This window comes from Puma concolor, chromosome C1, assembly GCF_028749965.1.
Source record: "Puma concolor isolate L17-30 chromosome C1, mPumCon1.1.hap2, whole genome shotgun sequence".
NCBI classification, from domain to species: Eukaryota; Metazoa; Chordata; class Mammalia; order Carnivora; family Felidae; genus Puma; species Puma concolor.
Genome location: NC_141674.1, coordinates 214,928,570 through 214,946,764, shown reverse-complemented (window position 1 = coordinate 214,946,764; position 18,195 = coordinate 214,928,570). Strand labels below are relative to the sequence as shown.

At 45.1% G+C, this 18,195-nt stretch overlaps 1 protein-coding gene across 11 annotated transcripts in view; it reads right to left on the bottom strand.

Moving 5' to 3' along the window:
• Positions 1–18,195, bottom strand: part of ARMC9 (armadillo repeat containing 9) — a 150,950-nt gene that overhangs the window by 34,284 nt on the left and 98,471 nt on the right. The window contains exon 20 of one of the 11 annotated variants that reach the window (XM_086719919.1): positions 10,086–10,396. The exons of 9 other annotated variants lie outside the window; for them this stretch is intronic. In XM_086719919.1, coding sequence (XP_086576045.1) covers positions 10,265–10,396 — 132 coding nt within the window. In that variant the 3' untranslated portion in view covers positions 10,086–10,264. Of the gene's footprint in view, positions 1–10,085; positions 10,397–16,287; positions 16,612–18,195 lie in introns of those variants that run through there. One more of the 11 variants, XM_086719921.1, reaches the window with a different exon arrangement.

The window sequence follows — 18,195 nt, the reverse complement described above, 5'->3', positions numbered from 1 at the left end:
CTGTTTCCGATTCTGTGTCTCCCTCTCTCTCTGCCCCTCCCCCGTTCATGCTCTGTCTCTCTCTGTCCCAAAAATAAAAATAAAAAAAAGTTGAAAAACAAAATTAAAAAAAAAAAAAAAAAAAAAAAAAGAACAGATATCAATGAAAAGGAAGAGAGAATAACAAGGGAGAAAATGAGTCAAAGAAAAAAGCTGGTTCTTGGAAAAGATTAATAAAATTATCCTGACCAATGTCAGGAATGAAACAGAAGATATTACTACAGATCCGGGAGATATCAAAAGGAAGAGGGATCACTATGAGTAATTCTGCACACATGGGGTTGACAACACAGATAAAAACACAAACTATCACAAGCCTCTCAATATGAAATTTTGATATAATTTTAAGATAACTTGAAAAGTCCTATTACTACTAAGGAAATTCCTTCATAGTTTAAAAATTCCCCTGAAAGAAATCTCTAGGCCTACATGGTCTCACTGGAGAATTCTATCAAACTTTTATTTATTTATTTATTTATTTATTTATTTATTTATTTATTTTTTAATTTTTTTTTCAACATTTATTTATTTTTTGGGACAGAGAGAGACAGAGCATGAACGGGGGAGGGGCAGAGAGAGAGGGAGACACAGAATCGGAAACAGGCTCCAGGCTCTGAGCCATCAGCCCAGAGCCCGACGCGGGGCTCGAACTCCCGGACCGCGAGATCGTGACCTGGCTGAAGTCGGACGCTCAACCGACTGCGCCACCCAGGCGCCCCTCTATCAAACTTTTAAAAAAATATCACCAATTCTATATGTTTTCAAGAAAACAAAACAGGAAGGAATACTTCTTATTTCATTTCATGAAGGTTTTGTGTTACCAAAGCCAGAGAAAGCCAGTACCATAAAAAGAAAAATATAAACCAAAGTCCTTCATGAATAAAAATGCAAAAATCCTTAACAACCAAGCTAAGAGAAAGGTAAAAAAAATCCTCAGCAAAATCTTAACAAACAGAATAGAGCAACAGATCAATTATGTTAAAAGAATTATACGCCATGACCAAGTGCAATTTGTTCCAGCAGTGCGAGTCCGGTTCAATATTTAAAATTTAAACATTGTAATCCATAATATTGAGGGGTTTGTGAAGAAAAAAAATCATATGATCATAGTAATGGATGGAAAAAAGGCATGAAAAAACTCAACATGACAAAAATTCTCAGAAAAATAGGAAAAGAGGAGTACTCGATAAATAATGTATAGCTGACATTACACTTAATGATCAAAGACTGGAGGCTTTCCCCCTTAAGACTGGGGACAAGGCAAGGATTCCTGCTTCTATTCATTCTTATTCATTCTTAGTGCTAGAAATTCTAGCCAGAGCAATAAGGCAAGAAAAAAAAAAAGGAAATAAAAAGCATATAGATCAGAGAGGAAGAAACAGAACTGCCTCTATTTGCCCCTCCCCTGCTCACTCACTCTCTCTCAAAATAAACAAATGAACATTAAAAAAAAAAAACAAAACTGTCTCTACTTGGAGATGCCATGATTGTCTATGTAGAAAATCCCAAGGAATCAACCCCTCAAAAATCCTAGAACTAATAAGTGAGTTCAGCAAGGTCACAGGATACAAGATAAATATATGAAAATCAATTTCTATATACTAGTGATGAACTTAAAACACTGAAATTAAAGATACAGTATCATTTATAATTCACACAAAATAAAAATTCTTAGGTGTAAATCCAGCAAAACATGTATAGGACTTGTAGGCTGAGAATTATAAAGTGCTAATGAAAGAAACTGAAGATCTAAATAAATGGAAAGACCTACCTTGTTCACGAACTGAAAGACTCAACATAGTTGTTAGTTCTGCCCAAATTGGTACATAAATTTAATGTAATTTCTATCAAAATCCCAGAAGGATTTTTCTGCAGATATATACAAAATTATTCTAAAATTTATATGGAAAGGGCAAAGGGACTAGAACAGCTAAGACAATTTTGAAAAATAAGAATAAGGTGGGAAGAATCAGTATACCCAGTGTCGAGACTTCTATAGGTACAGGTTTCAAGACTATGCGGTAGAGGGACAGACATAGAGATCAACAGAGCAGAATAGAGAACCTTAAAACAGATGTACACAAACATGTACAACTGATTTTTTGAAAATATTTATTTATTTTTGAGAGAGAGAGCACGAACAGGAGAGGGGCAGGGAGAGAGGGAGACAGAGAATCTCAAGCAGGCTCTGCAGAGCCGGACGCAGGGCTCAAACTCACGAACCATGAGATCACAGTCTGAGCCAAAATCAAGAGTCAGGAGCTTAACTGACTGAGCCACCCGGGCACCCCTGCCCAACTGATTTTTGACAAAGGTGTAAAAGCAGTTCAATGGAGGAAGGACTGCCTTTCCAATAAATAGCACTGGAACAACTAGACATGCATAGGAAAAAAATGGACCTCAATCGAACTCTCGTGACTTATCTAAAAATTATTTTAAAATGGATCATGGACTTAAATGTAATACTATCCAATTGTTAGAAAAAAATAGAAGGAAGTCTTAAAGATCCATGAGGCAAAGAGTTCTGGTACCTGACACCAAAAGCACATTCCATAAAAGGAAACATTTGATCAACTGGGTTTAATTGAAAACTAAAAAATCTTTTGCTGCAAGACCCTGCGAAGAGAATAAAAAGCTACAGACTGGGAGAAGAGATTTGGAAACTACATATCTGATAAAGGACTAGTATCTGATTATAGAACATACCAGAAACTCCCAACACTCAACAGGAAAAACCCAAACAATCCAATTAGAAAATGGGCAAAAGACATGAAGAGACCAAAGAGGATCTATGGGTGGCAGATAAGCACCTACAAATATTCAACATCATTAGGCATCAGGAAAATGTAAATTAAAACCTCAATGAGATGGCACTCTTCATCTGTCAGAATGGCTAACATGAGAAATGCTGGTGAGGGGGCGCCTGGGCGGCTCAGTCGGTTAAGCTTCTGACTCTTAATTTTGGCTCAGGTCATGATCTCATGGTTTATGGGTTGGATCTCCGCTTCTGGCTCTGCACTAAGAGCATGGAGCCTGCTTGGGATTCTCTCTCCCTCTCTCCGCCCCTCCCCTGCTCTCTTTCTCTCTCGAAATAAATAAACGTATTAAAAAAAAAAAATGCTGGAGAGGATGCAGAGAAACTGGATCCCTCATACACTGCTGGTGGGAACACAAACTTGTCCAGCCACTCTGGGAAGATCTGGCAGTCTCTTTCAAAGCTAAACACACAACTACATACGACCAAGCAATTACACTCTCAGGCATTTATCCCAGAGAAAGGGAAACTCATGGTCATACAATACTCTACATGAATGCGCGTAACAGCTTTCTTGTAATAACTCAAAACAGAATGACAGATGTCCCCATAGGAGGACGATGAGACAAACCGCAGCACACCCACACCAGGAATTACTGACACACACAAACCTGGATGACTCTCCAGTGAGCTACGTCGTGTGAAACAAACCAGTCCTCGTGGTTATAAACTATATGATTCTGTCTACGTGACATTCTTGAAATGACAAAACTGTGGGACTGGAGAACAGATTACTGGTTGCCAGGGGTCATGGAGGACAGGGGGTGGGAGGGAAGTAGGGGTGGCTGTAAAAGGGACCTTGGTGGTCATGGAGATCCTCTGGGTCTTGAGTGTCTCAGTGGTAAAATCCTGGCTGTGGTGATATACTATGGTTTTGCCAGATGTTACCACTGGATGGAACTGGGTAGTGGGGGGACCAGCAATGAGATCAACCCAAAACAGACCAGACCTTCACCTGGCAGGGACTAAGGAAGGAATGTGTCTATGAAGGGGGCTGGGTGGCGATGGAAGTGAGAAAAGGGAGGATGGGACCCTGAGGAAGCTGGCAGTCAAGTGCTGGTCCAGCCTTGGGGCGTAGGGATGCCCCAGGCCTGGTGACAACGGTCCCTGAGATCATCTCTAATCAATCTTCCCCCGATTCCTTGCCCACTCAACAACCTGTAATTTGGCTCCTCTGAACTTGCCAAAAAGAAGAAAGAGCTCCATTCTGCAAACATGTGTGGCCGGTCCTTATTTTCAAACCAATATCTGGTCATTCTGGGTGCCCTGGTCTCTTGTGAATTTGATTTATCTGAGTCAGGTTTCAAGGGATCTGAGGGCTCACCTTCCCGTGAGGGCAGCCTCCAGGCAGGGCTGTTGCTGGGGGGATAGGCCATCTCTCTCAGTTCTCTTTAGCACGCAGATGGACAGGGCCATCTGCCATCACTAGATAACGTCACCTAGGGCAGGCTGTCTTAAGAAAAGGGGGTTTGACTTATTCTAGGTGGTCCCTAAAGGCACAGAGCCTTCTCTAACAATCAGCATTGTCTTACTTGTGGCCTGGGCAGCTGAGCAGACACTCCCCCGCCAGCTTACATACGACAGCATCTCTGCGATGCCCTCGTACCACAGCACCATTGAAGAACCCACCTTGCATTTATTTCCATGGCACTTCACATCTGAAGCTCTCACAGTGACTCTGTCTGGATTACTTTTACTACACCTATTGTGTCTAGTGTGGACCCTGAGCCTGAGAGAAGTGACCAGTCCGCAGTGACAGGCTGGCCTGGAGGCCAGGAGTCTCAACTTTAAGCTGGGGGCAGCCCCTCTCTGCCCAGATCTTTGGGACTCCGCCCCCTGGGGCCCTGCAGAGAAGCCTGTTTCTGAGGAAGCTGAGGCTGGATTGCCTGGGTCTTCTGAGGCCCGAGGGTCCCCACGCCTGGCTGAAAGGGAGCTCAATGGGGCAGAGAGCGAAGGGCAGGGCGCAGCGGCATTCCGGAGCCCTCGGTCCCATCCTTCTCCTTCCTGTCCCGTCTAATCCCAAACAGAAAGTGCACTCCTGTCCTCCCTAGAACCACCACCTTCAAGAGCAACCTCACCCCCAGTCCTGACTCCTCTCCATGGGGCAACTGCCTTCTCCTCCTGCTGCCTCGCCTGAGTCGGCACCTCGGCCCAGCGCTAGTACACCCACTATCCTGAAATTTTACTTGGCGTCCTTAAAGGAAATGCTATCTGTGAGGCCCTGCCTGAGGTCAGCTCTGGGACAGCGAGGTGAGAGTTACAGTGCCGCCGTGGCTTAGAGTTTGGTTTACTAAAATGCCAACATCTTAGCGATCGAACAGTGTGTACATTACAGGATTATTTCAGGAAAATGGCCCTGTGGTCAGGGTCGAGTGGCAGGGAGCTCCGGGCAGTGGAGTAGTATTTCATCCCGTTTCCAGGGACCGAAGCCTTGCAGGCACTGGCTGGAAGAGGTCATATGAATCACAGTTTCACGGAGGTACGGGTGATACACCGCTCCCCTGCCAGGGCGGAATATGAAACGTTAGGAAACAACACAAACGTCCACATTCCATTTCGATGAAAAATCAGTGGTCGATGGCTAACCTCAGCCCGTGCAAGCAAGGGTGTTTCTTTCCCCTGGACAAGTACCTATGTAAGACACTCCCTTGCAAATCAACCTGCGCGTGCTGCGCGCGCACACACACACACACACACACACACACACACACACAAGCACACACACTCTCAGCACAAGTTAAACTTGCTAGTAAGAGAGTCACCGAAGGGTGCCTGGGTGGCTCAGTCGGTGGAGCGTCCGACTTCGGCCCACGTCATGATCTCACAGTTCATGAGTTCGAGCCCTGCATCAGGCTCTGTGCTGACAGCATGGAGCCTGGAGTCTGGAGCCTGTTTCAGATTCTGTGTCTCCCCCTCTCTCTGACCCTCCTCAGCTCATGCTCGCACACTGTCTCTGTCAAAAATAAATTTAAAAAACTTAAAAAAAATACATTGAAATATGTATTCAATTTTCTTTTTTTAGTTAAAACAAGTTGAAGCTGGGTTATTATTATTTTTTTTCATCACAACTACTTTATAGTTAAATTCATTGACAACTGATAGGCCCTCCCCAATCTCTAGAAACACAGGGCAATTTCTGCATTTGGTCTCTAATATATAAAACCGTTCAGTGGAAGTTAACTCGAACCACAGTGTGACATGTGAGTGCGGGGCCAGAGAGAGAACCTGGGCTCCAGAGTCGGCCTGGAGAATTTGCTTCCTCTGGTGCATGTGGTAGGGAAGCACCAAGAATATTAGGTTAGTGTAAAATGCACAAAGGCAGGAAAACAGACATGGCAATCATGACTAAATTGATAGTTCTTGGTTAAGAAAGCGTACTGAGGCTGTGAATTCGTAAAGACACGATTCTTGTCGGCGTGTCTCAGTTTCTCCATTCGTCAGATGAGATCATCTGGCTGCCTCCCTGAAAATCACGACTTACAGACTGAGGACATTTCTTAAGTTCTCCGGTTTTGAAAAGCCATGTACTGTACAGATAGAGACAAGTAACAGCCCTGGTTTTCCTAAGAAACACTACCATCAGTGAAAAGGAAGCAGAGGCACGTTAGGACTTCTGAAATGTAAAGAGCGCACGTAAAATGAGCTGTACCAGTTGGGTTGGAAAATGCAAGTTAACAAAGAGAAGCAAGAGCTTAATTCAGTGCTATTCAATCCGTTTGTGGCAGCACTTGGGAAACTATGTGCAGAGGGAGATTTGGGGAGGCAGAGGGAAGCACTGGATGCGGTGGGAAATGTAAGCAGAGAGCCTACCAGAAACGATGCTTGCTGATAGCGGGGCCCTTGCTCTACTTTCTCAGTGGGTGCCAAGCAGATTGAAACCACTGAGGATGTCTAAGCACTTTCTGCAACGGACAAACCCGGGAGACATTCCGTGATAATTAGAGTGTATGTGGTCTACCGGGGAGGGAAGCAACTCCTTTCCATTAGCTTTCCCCAGTTTAGATGGGAAGAATTTTATTCTCCGCGATCCGGCGCGAGGGGCTGAGCGTGGCGGCGCCCCGGGGCCGGAAGGCACCCCGTGAAAACGGCACCAGCCGCGCTGCTAACTTTCCCCAGCTGCTTGTGAATTCCAAATTAAACATATTTTGAAATCTACTTTGCGAAGCAAGGAGCTGATGGATAAGGAAATGCTTCAAGAATAGATGCCTCATGAGGATGGGTTTTAAATACCATTGTTGGGAGGAATTTTACTAAAATTACTGGTCTTTATGTACTTGAGCGGAATGCATCAGATTACTAAAGGTGCAGATCAGGGATAACTGATTACTTCCAGAAATGAAGAATGCCTCATAAAAAAGGCACTTGAGCTGAGATGAATTTAGATGTTCTAATACGAAGCTTCCCCGTAGCAGCTTGGTGATCTTATGACACTACCAGATTCTTAACTGGAGGCTTTAGATACATAATACTCCAGACAAACCAGATTCTGAGCAACTGGCCTGAAAACAAAACTAAGGTGGACCACTAAATGCATTTGAAAACTCAGATTCTTCCAGATATAATGCGGAGAGCAGAATGTATTCAAGTGGTTTTACGTATGACAAGTGAAAGTATCAAGTGTGTTTTCCACTTGAAATAATTACAAGACTTCTACCAGCAGTTTAAATTTGAGACACCTTCTCAGAACACTGAATTGCAAATCTCATTCTTTGTGAAAATAAGGGAAAATCACTCCACGTGGGAGAGAAAGGGTGGATCGAGGTGAGCTGGCGGGCAGTATAATGAACATATTTTCCCCAACGCCATGGACCCTTCCCATTTCTGCAGCTCTGAGTGTGTGCCCGGGACTGTGGACGCAGGTGGGCCCTGGATCCTGGAGGACTCATCGTGATGTTGAGAAGTTGTTCTAGAAGCAACTTCCTCATTCACAGAATGAACGCATCCCGGGGTGCAGACAGCTGGTCTAACCACCAGCTCAGTTCACAAGTGACCACATGATAGAAACCAGAGAAAACCCAACACCCTTTACTTCCCTGATTCATGTATATACATATACATATACATATACATATACATATATATATATATATACATTTTTTTTGAAGTTTATTTATTTTGAGAGAGGGAGGGGGGAACAGACAAAGAATCCCAAGCAGGCTCTGCATTGTTAGCACAGAGCCCAATGTGGAGCTTGATCTCCCAAGCGAGATCATGACCTGAGCCGAAACCAAGAATCGGATGCTCAACCCACTGAGCCACCAGGTGCCCCTCCCTGATTCTTTTAATCCATTGCTTTAGCTGCTCAAGTTGCTTGCTTAAACTCTCTCTGAAGTCTAAGTGAAAATAGCAAGAAACACGGAGAAGGGGGCATAGCTGCTCTGTGAAAAGGGAGCTTATTACAATACGTAGCACACAGCATCGGAAGAGACTGGGAGGCTCCGCAGGCCTGGAAGTCAAAGACAGGAGCCGACAGCACAGCAGGGTCCAGAGACCATGCCTTATACAGACAAGTGGACTCGGGCAACCCGAATCGTAGTTCCTTCTGAACAGGGGTTCCATGAGTATGCTCAGGAGGTGGGGGGCTCAGGGGAGCAACAGACCCTGGGACCAAGCCTGGGTGTGCCCCCGAATGGGAGTGAGCAGGGGTAGGGCTCAGCAACAAGAAACCCCCACCCCAGAAGTGAAAACCACGCCCCTGACATAATGAAGATATTTTCTCATGTGTCAGCAAGAATGTCATAAGGAAAAACTATTATTCAAGAAACCACACATGTTCTGAACACTTAGATGAACCTCAAAGTCCTCGTAGAATCTAGACGAAGGAGATTTGAAAAGTAAGACTCCGTCAGTGTTTCTCAAGTGCCCAGGGTGGGGTGGGGACAGAGGGCAAGGTAGGAATCTGAACTCGTTCCGTTTTTCAGGAAAAACCTCCCAGGCCCGCTGTTACTGGAAGTCTGCACTGGCAACAGGCTCCTTCCCCTGTCTACCCACCGAGGGGGCCCAACTTCTCTCCTCCTTGCTCTCCACCCCCAGCTCCACCCGGGGCCACCCATTCAGTGGCCTCAGTTCTAGCTCTGGCCGGGCTACATGTGAGGAGCCCCTGCCCTGGAAGATTCTGGACCGCTCCAATCCGGCCTGCCTCTGGATTACGATGTTAATGTTAAAACCAGCTAACACGCATCGAGTCTGTGCTAGCGTCTTGCTGGGATTATGTCATTGGATCCTTGCAACCACCTGATGAAGTGGGTATTTATATTCCTACTTTATAGATAAGGACAATGAGCTGTGAGATAAGCTGAGAGAGAGATCATAACCCGACTGAGCCGCCCAGGTGCCCCAAGCCTAGAGAGGTTAACCAACTTGCCCAAGGCCACACAGCTGGTAAGTGGTGGGGCAGGGCTCAAACCCAGGCAGTCTGATTCTTGAACCACTTCCTTCTTATTCAGATTTAGCCAGTCACTGTCCCATAGTCAGTAAGCATCTGTCATTTCCTAGGGCGTCTGGGGGAGTACGGAGAGGCTTCTGTGCCTGGCCCTGCCAGTTCCCTGTCACCTTGGACTTGCAATGAGGATACGGGTAGCACAATGACACGAGACAAGAATCTGACCCAAGACCCCAGTGAGCTGCAACAATAAAGTGACCTGCCAAAGAGCTATCTATCAGGGAGCAAGATGGTGTCCTAGCCTTGGCGTTAACAACCCCCCACCTGCCGCCCCCCGGCTTTTCTGGATTAGATTTACTCTGCATAGCTCCAGAAGGAGGAGCACGAGGATTCTGTCTGGACAGAAAAGAAGAAAAGGGCACTATCAGTTTCGTGTGTGTCCATTATGTGCCACAGATTAACTCATTAATCTCACAACAGTTCCACAATGATGATTTATCCTTATTTTTTATAGGTGAAGAAATAAACCTAGTAGTGAAAGAAAAGATAAAGGTAGACTGGGGTCTCATTGAGTAGGGCTTTGAATGCCACTGTTAGCATTTTATTAGGTAATGGGGAACATAGAAATGGTTTTTTTTTTAAAGATTTTATTAATTTTTTTAAGTTTATTTATTGAGAGAGAGAGAGAGAGAGAGAGATAGAGAGAGAGAGACAGCACAGTGTGCATGTGTGGGAGAGGCACAGAGAGAGGGGGAGACAGAGAATCTCAAGCAGGTTCCACACTGACAGCAGGGCTTGAACCCACAAACCATGAGATCATGACCTGAGCCAATATTAAGAGTCAGACACTTAACCAACTGGGCCACCCAGGTGCCCCAAGATTTTATTTTTTTAAGATCATCTTTATACTCAACATGGGGCTCAAACTTACAACCCAGAGGTCAAGAGTCACATGCTCCACTGACCAAGCCAGCCAGGCGCCCCCAGAAGTATTTTTTAAAAGGGAGCATGTAAACGTGTAAATGGGTTCAGCCATTCTGGAGAGCAGTGTGGTGGGGTCTGGTGAAGGTGAGACTCTTACACCCTGTAACGCAGCAAGCCGAGGCCCAGGTGCGTGCTTCAGAGAAGCATTGGCATGTGTGAAGAAGCTCCTCGCTGCACTGTGGAAAACACAGGAACAACGTGCTGTCTCTCAGAAAAGAATGGATAAAAGCATCCAATGGAATGCCACCCAGCAGTTAAATCGATGAACCAGGGCAGCACGTATTGGGACGGATAAATCTCTTAACACATAACATTACGTGGAAAAAGCAAGTTGGTAAATGATTCATAGAGTACCAAGCCATTTACGTGAAATTAAAACCCGTGAAACAACGGCGTATTTGTTTACGGAAACAGAACAATATTATAAAAGCACAGAATCCTCCGTGGAATTGTATACGCCAACTTCAGGCCAGTGGTTGATTCTTGGGAGAAAGGGAGGGCGGGGTGGGGGTGGGGCCGGATGAAGGGATAGAGCCACAGCTGTCTGTTATATTATTTTCTGTACTTTCTGGAAAGATTAAAATGTTCCCCGATTTGAAATCAAGTGCTCGTGTCCCTGCATGCCCCAAGCCCTGCTGTAGGAAGATGGTCTGGCGGCCACATGCAGGCTGGGAAGGAAAGAGACGGGGCTGAGCAATCAGCAAGGCACAGGGATGAGGTTTAAGCAAGGATGTGGACAAGAGGAAATGAACAGGAAGATGAAAGTGACTTTCAGAACGATGAGCTACAGTTTCTGGAAGATGATGACAGAGTATGAGTGAAAAGGAGCAACCACAGGTCACCTTGCAGTTCGAAGAGTCTGGGTGCCTGGATAAGCAGGCGGTTTGCTACCCTCACGGTTTGTCAGCGCTCACATACGACGTAGACCATCTTACCGACTATGTGTCACATGGGTTAGACCCTGGCTTGAGCGCAGCTCTTGTTTAGGACAGCCAGCAACTGGCCCACTTAGAGAAACCGACTCTTGTACGTGGCGGAGTCAGGACCCAACAAGGGTCCCCGGTTCCAAGATGGGTGATGATTTTTTAAGCCAGAATGCATCCTCAGCCCAGAACTCAGTGCCTCAAAGCTGAGTCCAAGTGCACGAAAGTCAAGCCCCGTCAATGACTTACTGAATTCACTCGGCAGTTTTATTTCTCACTTCGAAGCAGTAAATGGGCACTCTTTGCACTTAATGCAAGAGGAGTGATAATGGGACTTCTCACAAAATATCTTCTAACAGCTTCCTTCCTCTCAGAATAAATTAAGCTTATGTCCTTCTCAAAGCCCGTGGTGATCGGACCACTGCTATCTTCTCTGCCCCAAAGCCTATTCCCTCTCCGTTTCTCCTGGTTCCTAGAACACCCAAGTATGCTTCTATCTCAGAACCTTGACCTCTGCTGTCCCTACGGTCATGGGGCTTGCTCCCTGGTGCCCTTCCACTTGACTGTTCTTCAAGGCACTGTCATGCGACATATTATAGTTCTGGCTGCTCATCTGTTGAAGGTCTGCTTTCTCCCGACGGAGTATCTATTTTGCTCACTGCTGTATCCCCAGGGCCCACAATAGTGCCTGAAGGCATCTGGTAATAGGAGCGAGTAGGCCAGGCAACTCCCCTCTACAGAAACCAAGTGCAAAATGTGACAAATTTATTAAAAGCCCTCATTTCAGAACTCTGGAAGATGACCAGTGGCAGACAGCAACCCGAGAAGTGTTTGCTCCCTGGGGAGGCACTCCTGCAGCCCGGCGAGAAAGGCACATCTATGGTCCACTGGCCTGGGGAGTTCCCATCTATTTCAGGCAGTGAAAACCCACAGCTTTACCAGCTGAAGGTGTGGACTCGGTAACAAGTAACAGAGCAGCCAAGAAGCTAAGGGGGGATATCTCGAAGCAAGGAAGCTGCAGAAAGACTGAGATAATAAAATCTCCATGCATCTCTGACTCACTGCTAAACTACAAATACAGGCAGAAAGCCCCAGGGGCAGCGGGGCAGTGAAAATTAAAAGCTTGGGTGAAGTTACAAATTTTCTGCGCTTTTAAATGTGTTCCTCAACCTATACATAGTTCAAGTGGCAGCAGGTGGAAATCCTCCTGACTTCAGGCACATAAACATCATCTCTGACTGGCCGACAGACTATGCAGGGAGCCCTCCAGAGTGGGGACATAATACACGGAGAGGCCACTGGTTGCAGACCACCGGGCAGAGAGATTGCACAGCCAGAGACCAGGCAGGTTAACTGTTTACTAAAACAAGCAAGACAACAATACTCAGGAGAACAAAACATAATCTGCAATCACCAGCACATATTATCTAGAATGTCTCATTTTCAGCCAAGGTCATTACTAGACATGGTGAAGACAGAGAAAAGTGTGGCCAGTTCTCAGGACAAATAAAGTAGCCAAGAGAACTAACTTTGAGTAGGCTCAGATGTTGGACTTTGCGGACAAGGACTCTAAAGCAGCTATCATGAAAACGTTTGAAGAATTAAAGAAAAACATGCCCAAGAGTAAAAAGGCAAATATACTGAAAATGAGTGAAAAAACCCAGAAAATCTTGACTGGGGAATGGACCAAATAGAATCCTAGAACTGAAAATACGGTAACTGAAATGAAAAACGCAGTGGATGGGCTCAGCATCAGATAGGAGACGGCAGAAAAATCCCTTAACTGGAAGATGGACCAATAGAACTATCTGGCTCAAAGAACAGAGAGAAAAGACACTGAAGAAAAATGAAGAAAGCCTCAGGGATCTGTCAGATAATATCACATATTCCACTGTATGTGTAATCGGATTTCCAGAAGGAGAGGAGAGAAAGGGGCAGAAAAAATACTTGAATAAATAATGGCCGAACACTCCCCAAATTTGGCGGAAGGCGATGATTTATGGACCCAAGAAGCTCAGTGGACCCGAACAAGGATACGTGCAAGGAAAAGCACACCTAGACACATCACAATCAAATTGCTGGGAGCCAAAATTGAAAACAAAATCTCAAGGAACTGGGGAAAAAAGAACTCATCAGGTGGAGGGAAACGATGAAAAGTGACAAGGTGAAAAAACAGCCGGCTTTTCCTCAGCGACACTGGAAGGCGGAAGACAAAGCACTGGCATATTCCAAGTGACAGAGAAAAGCCTGTTGGCCAAGAGATCTATATCCAGGGAAATGGGCCTTCAAAGATGAAGGTGACATAAAGACAATTCCAGATATTAAAAAACAGAGAATTTGTCGTCCACAGGCCTGAATTACCGGAAACGCTTAAAGGCAGTGCTTCCGGCGAAAGGGAACTAACATGAGATGGTAACTTCACACAGGAGAAAATGAAGCGCTCTGGAAATGGTAAACATGTGGGTGGAGACACAGATACATTCTTTCCCCGTATTTCTTTCAAAGACGTATGACTATTTAAAGCGAAGAGTTACAACACAGGGTCAATAATAAATATAGATGTAGTATATATGGCAACAGAGCACAAAAGAGGAACAGAAATGGAGCCATACTAGTGCGAATTCTCCTCTTTTACCAGAAACAGATCAGTATTGACCAGAAGTCAACTGTGGTAAGTAACATATGCACACTGCAATTCCTAGAACCAACTTAAAAGGAAAAAGGCAAATACAGCCGAAAAGCCAAGAGAGTCATTAAAATGGTATACTAAGAAATACCTGTTTAAAAAAAATTTTTTTAATGTTTATTTATTTTTGAGAGTGAGAGAGACAGAGCATGACCAGGGGAGGGGCAGAGAGAGGGGAGACCCGGAATCCGAAGCAGGCTCCAGGCTCCGAGCTGTCAGCACAGAGTCTGACGCGGGGCTGGAACCCACGAACCATGAGATCATGTCCTGAGCCGAAGTCAGACGCTCAACTGAGCCACCCAGGTGCCCCCCAAATATTTGTTTAGTACAAAAGGCAATGCAGGGGCGCCTGGGTGGCTCAGTTGGTTAAGCGTCCGACTTCAGCTCAGGTCATGATCTCATAGTCTGTGAGTTCAAGCCCCGCATCAGGCTCTGTGCTGATGGCTCAGAGCCTGGAGCCTGCTTCAGATTCTGTGTCTCCCTCTCTCTCTGCCCCTTCCCCGCTCATGCTCTGTCTCTCTCTGTCTCAAAAATAAATAAAAACATTAGAAAAAATTAAAAAAAAAAAGGCAATGCATGTAAAGAAAGTGAGAACAGAGGAATAAAAGGATGACATAAATAGAAAACTGCAGATAGCAGGATTAAACCCAATTAGATAATTACATGAAATATGAATGAACACTAAACAAATTTATTTAAAAGTTTTTTTTGAAAATGAACAAAGTTGGAGGACTCATATTTCAAAACCTACTATAAAGCCCCAGCAACTAAAATCATGTGGTACCAGCAACAGAGACAGACCTATACATCAAGCCAACAGAAACGGGAGTCCAGAAATAAATGCTTACATTTATGCCAATCAATTCTTTTTTACAGAGGTACAATTTTGACAAAGTAATTCAATGGGTCAAAGCATAGTCTTTTCAACAAATGGTACTGGGCCAACTGAGTACTCATGGGCAAAAAGAGAAATTTAGATCTTTACCTCACACCAAACATAACAATGAACCAAGAACGGTCCTGGGTCTAAATGTACAAGCTAGGGGTGCTGGGTGGCTCAGTCGGTTAGGCGGCCGACTTCGGCTCAGGTCATGATCTCACGGTCTGTGAGTTCGAGACCCGCGTCGGGCTCTGTGCTGACAGCTCAGAGCCTGGAGCCTGTTTCGGATTCTGTGTCTCCTTCTCTCTGACCCTCCCCCATTCATGCTCTGTCTCTCTCTGTCTCAAAAATAAATAAACGTTAAAAAAAAAATTAAAAAAAAAAATAAATGTACGAGCTAAAGTTACAAAACTCTTAGAGGGAAACACAGGAGAAAATCTTTGCAGTGTTGGTTTAGGCCAATGGTTTTCACCTAGGTGTGATCTTGTTCCCTCCCAGGGAACATTTAGCAATGTCTGGAAACATTCTTGGTTGTCATAACTCTGGAGTGGGGTAGATAATACTGGCATCCAAGGGGTAGAGGCCAGGGATGCTGTGAAATGTCCCATATAACACAGGACGGTCTCCACAACAAAGCTACCTCTCCCTATGTCAATAGTACCAAGGTTGATAAACTCTGGGTGGGGCAGAGGCCCTAGATGCAACCATAAAAGCACAGACCATAAAAAAAAAAAAAAAAAAAAAAAAAAAAGATAAATTCAGCTTTATTAAGATAAAAAGACAAGACAGGACACCAGTCTTAACAGAACACTGTATGTTAACAATACTGGAATTAAAATAAAAAACTTAATAAAATAAAATGAAAAGACAAGCCACGTGTTGGGAGAAAATATTTGTAAATCGTGTATCAGAAAAAGGACTTGTATCTAGAATATATAAAGAATTCTCACAGCTCAATAATAAGACAAACGACCCAGTTTTTAAAAATGGGCAAAATATTTGAATAGATACTTCACTTATGATAACATACAAATGTCTACTATTATGGGTTGAATTGTGTATCCCCAAAAGATATGTGGAAGTCCTAACCCCCACTACCTCAGTGTGATGAGAAAAACGTTTGTTTTAGTGAGCTGTTGCCTGAACATCTTATAGTATAATAACCTTACTCACACCCAGAGTCTGGACATTTAGTTAAGGACTTGAGTTTAGGATTCTTGCCATAAATTCCTGCTTCGCTTTTACTAGGTACTTTAAAAATTTTTTTAAATGTTTATTTATATTTGAGAGAGAAAGAGAGAGAGAGAGAGAGAAAGTACGTGAGTGGGGAAGGGGCAGAGAGAGAGGGAGACAGAATCTGAAGCAGATTGAGCTGTCAGCACAGAGCCTGACACGGGGCTCGGGTCCATGAGCTGTGAGATCATGACCTAAGCCTAAGTCAGACACTTAACCTACCGAACCACCCAGGCACCCCTCCCAGGCACCTTTTAAAATGACCACTCAACCACTTAGAGTGAAGTCGGAGGAAAGTTAGTGACCTCTGCTCCAACCACCTTGCAAGTAGCAGGTGCTGACCGGCCTGCTCTCTATCCCGTCTGCTTGCAACCTGGGAAGGGGAGCTGTTCCCCTGGCTCACTGTCCAACCCCCTCAATTTCTGGGATCTGTAAGGAATAAATCTTGTCACTCTACTTGCTTGGTGTGGGTGTATTAAAACTGTGCCTTCAAGCAAAACAACCCTGTGGTCTCACCTCCCCAAAGCGGGAGCTCGGATGCTGAGGGAGCTGCCTGTGCGTGGCTCGTGTCCCCTCATTCAGAAGGCCAGTCTGTAGATCCTTCATTCAGTACACCAGTTCCAGCTTCTCAAGACACTCGGAAGGTGATCTTAATTCGAAATAGGGTGGCTGCAGATGTCATTAGTCAAGATGACGTCATACTGGAGTAGGGTGGGCCCTTAATCCTATATGATGATGCGGAGACACAGTAGATACTAAGAGACACAGTAGATACGAAGGCCACACGACAAGGGGAGCAGTGATTGGAGGTGCGCAGCTTCAAGCCGAGGACCGCCCAGGACTTCCAGAAGCACCAGGAGCTGAGACAAAGGCACGGAACAGAATCTCCCCTAGACCCCTGAGGGAGCACAGCCCTGCTGACACCTTAGCTCGGGACTCCCAGGCTCCAGAACTATGAGACAATACGTATCACCTAGTTAGTGGTACTTTGTTACAGTAGCCCTAGCCAACTAATGTAGCTGGCAAGGACACGCAAAGATGCTCAACGTCATTCGTTGTTAGGAAAACACACATTAAAAACACACTGTAATATCAGTTCACAGCCACTAGGATGGCCATGACTAAAACAACAGACAATGCTATCGGGCAGGATGCGGAGAGACTGGAACCCTGAACACCGCTGGGGGGCGGGGGGTGGGGGGAACGTAACAGTGGGTACAGCCACTTTGGAAAGCCGGTCTGTCCATTGTCTCAAAGGGTGAACATAAATTTGCCATATGACCCAGGGATTCCACTCCTGAGTGGTTACCCACGAGAAGTGAAAACATCAGCCCACACGAAGACTGGTACACGAATGTCCGTTGCGACGTTACTTACCAGAGCTAAAAAAGTGGAGACAATGCAAATGTCTATCAACCAGTGAATGGACAAACGACAAAGGTGGTGTCTCCATCTGATGGAATTCTAGTCAGCCACAGAAAGGAGTGAGGTGCTGCTGTGCTCTATACCAGGGTTAAACCTCAAAAGCATTCTCCATGAAGGCCACCAGATGCAAAAGACGACCTGCTATTGAAATGTCCAGAAAAGGCAAATCTAGGGGTGTCTGGGGGCTCAGTTGGTTGAGTGTCCAACTCTTGACTTTGGGTCAGGTCATGATACCAGGGTCATGGGATTGAGCCCCATGTCAGGCTCTATGCTGGGCATGAAGCCTGCTTAAGATTCTCTTCTTCTCTCCTTCTGCCCCTCCCCAGTTCGCTCTCTCTCTCTCTCTCAAAAAAAAAAGAAAGGAAAAGAAAAGGCAAATCTATACAGACAGAAAGCAGATCAGTAATTACTTGGGACTTGGGGGGAAGGGGAAGGTGGACAGGAATTCCTTTGGGGGTGATGGAAACATTCTAGAATTGAATTGTGGGGACAGTAGTGCAACTCTGTAAATTTACTAAAAATCATTCAGTTGTACACTTAGAAGAGATGGATTTTTTAAAGTTTATTTTGAGAGAGAGAGACAGAGACGGGGGGGGGCACGTGCGTGAATGAGCAGGGGAGGGGCAGAGAGAGAAGGAGAGAGAGAATCCTAAGCAGGCACTGTGCTGTCAGTGCAGAGCCTGATGTGGGGCTCAAACTCAGAAAACGTGAGATCATGACCTGATCTCTTGACAAAATCAAGAGTCAACTGACTGAGCTCAATTGACTGTGCCACCCAGGCGCCCCAAGATGAATTTTATGGTATGTAAATTATACCTCAATAAAACT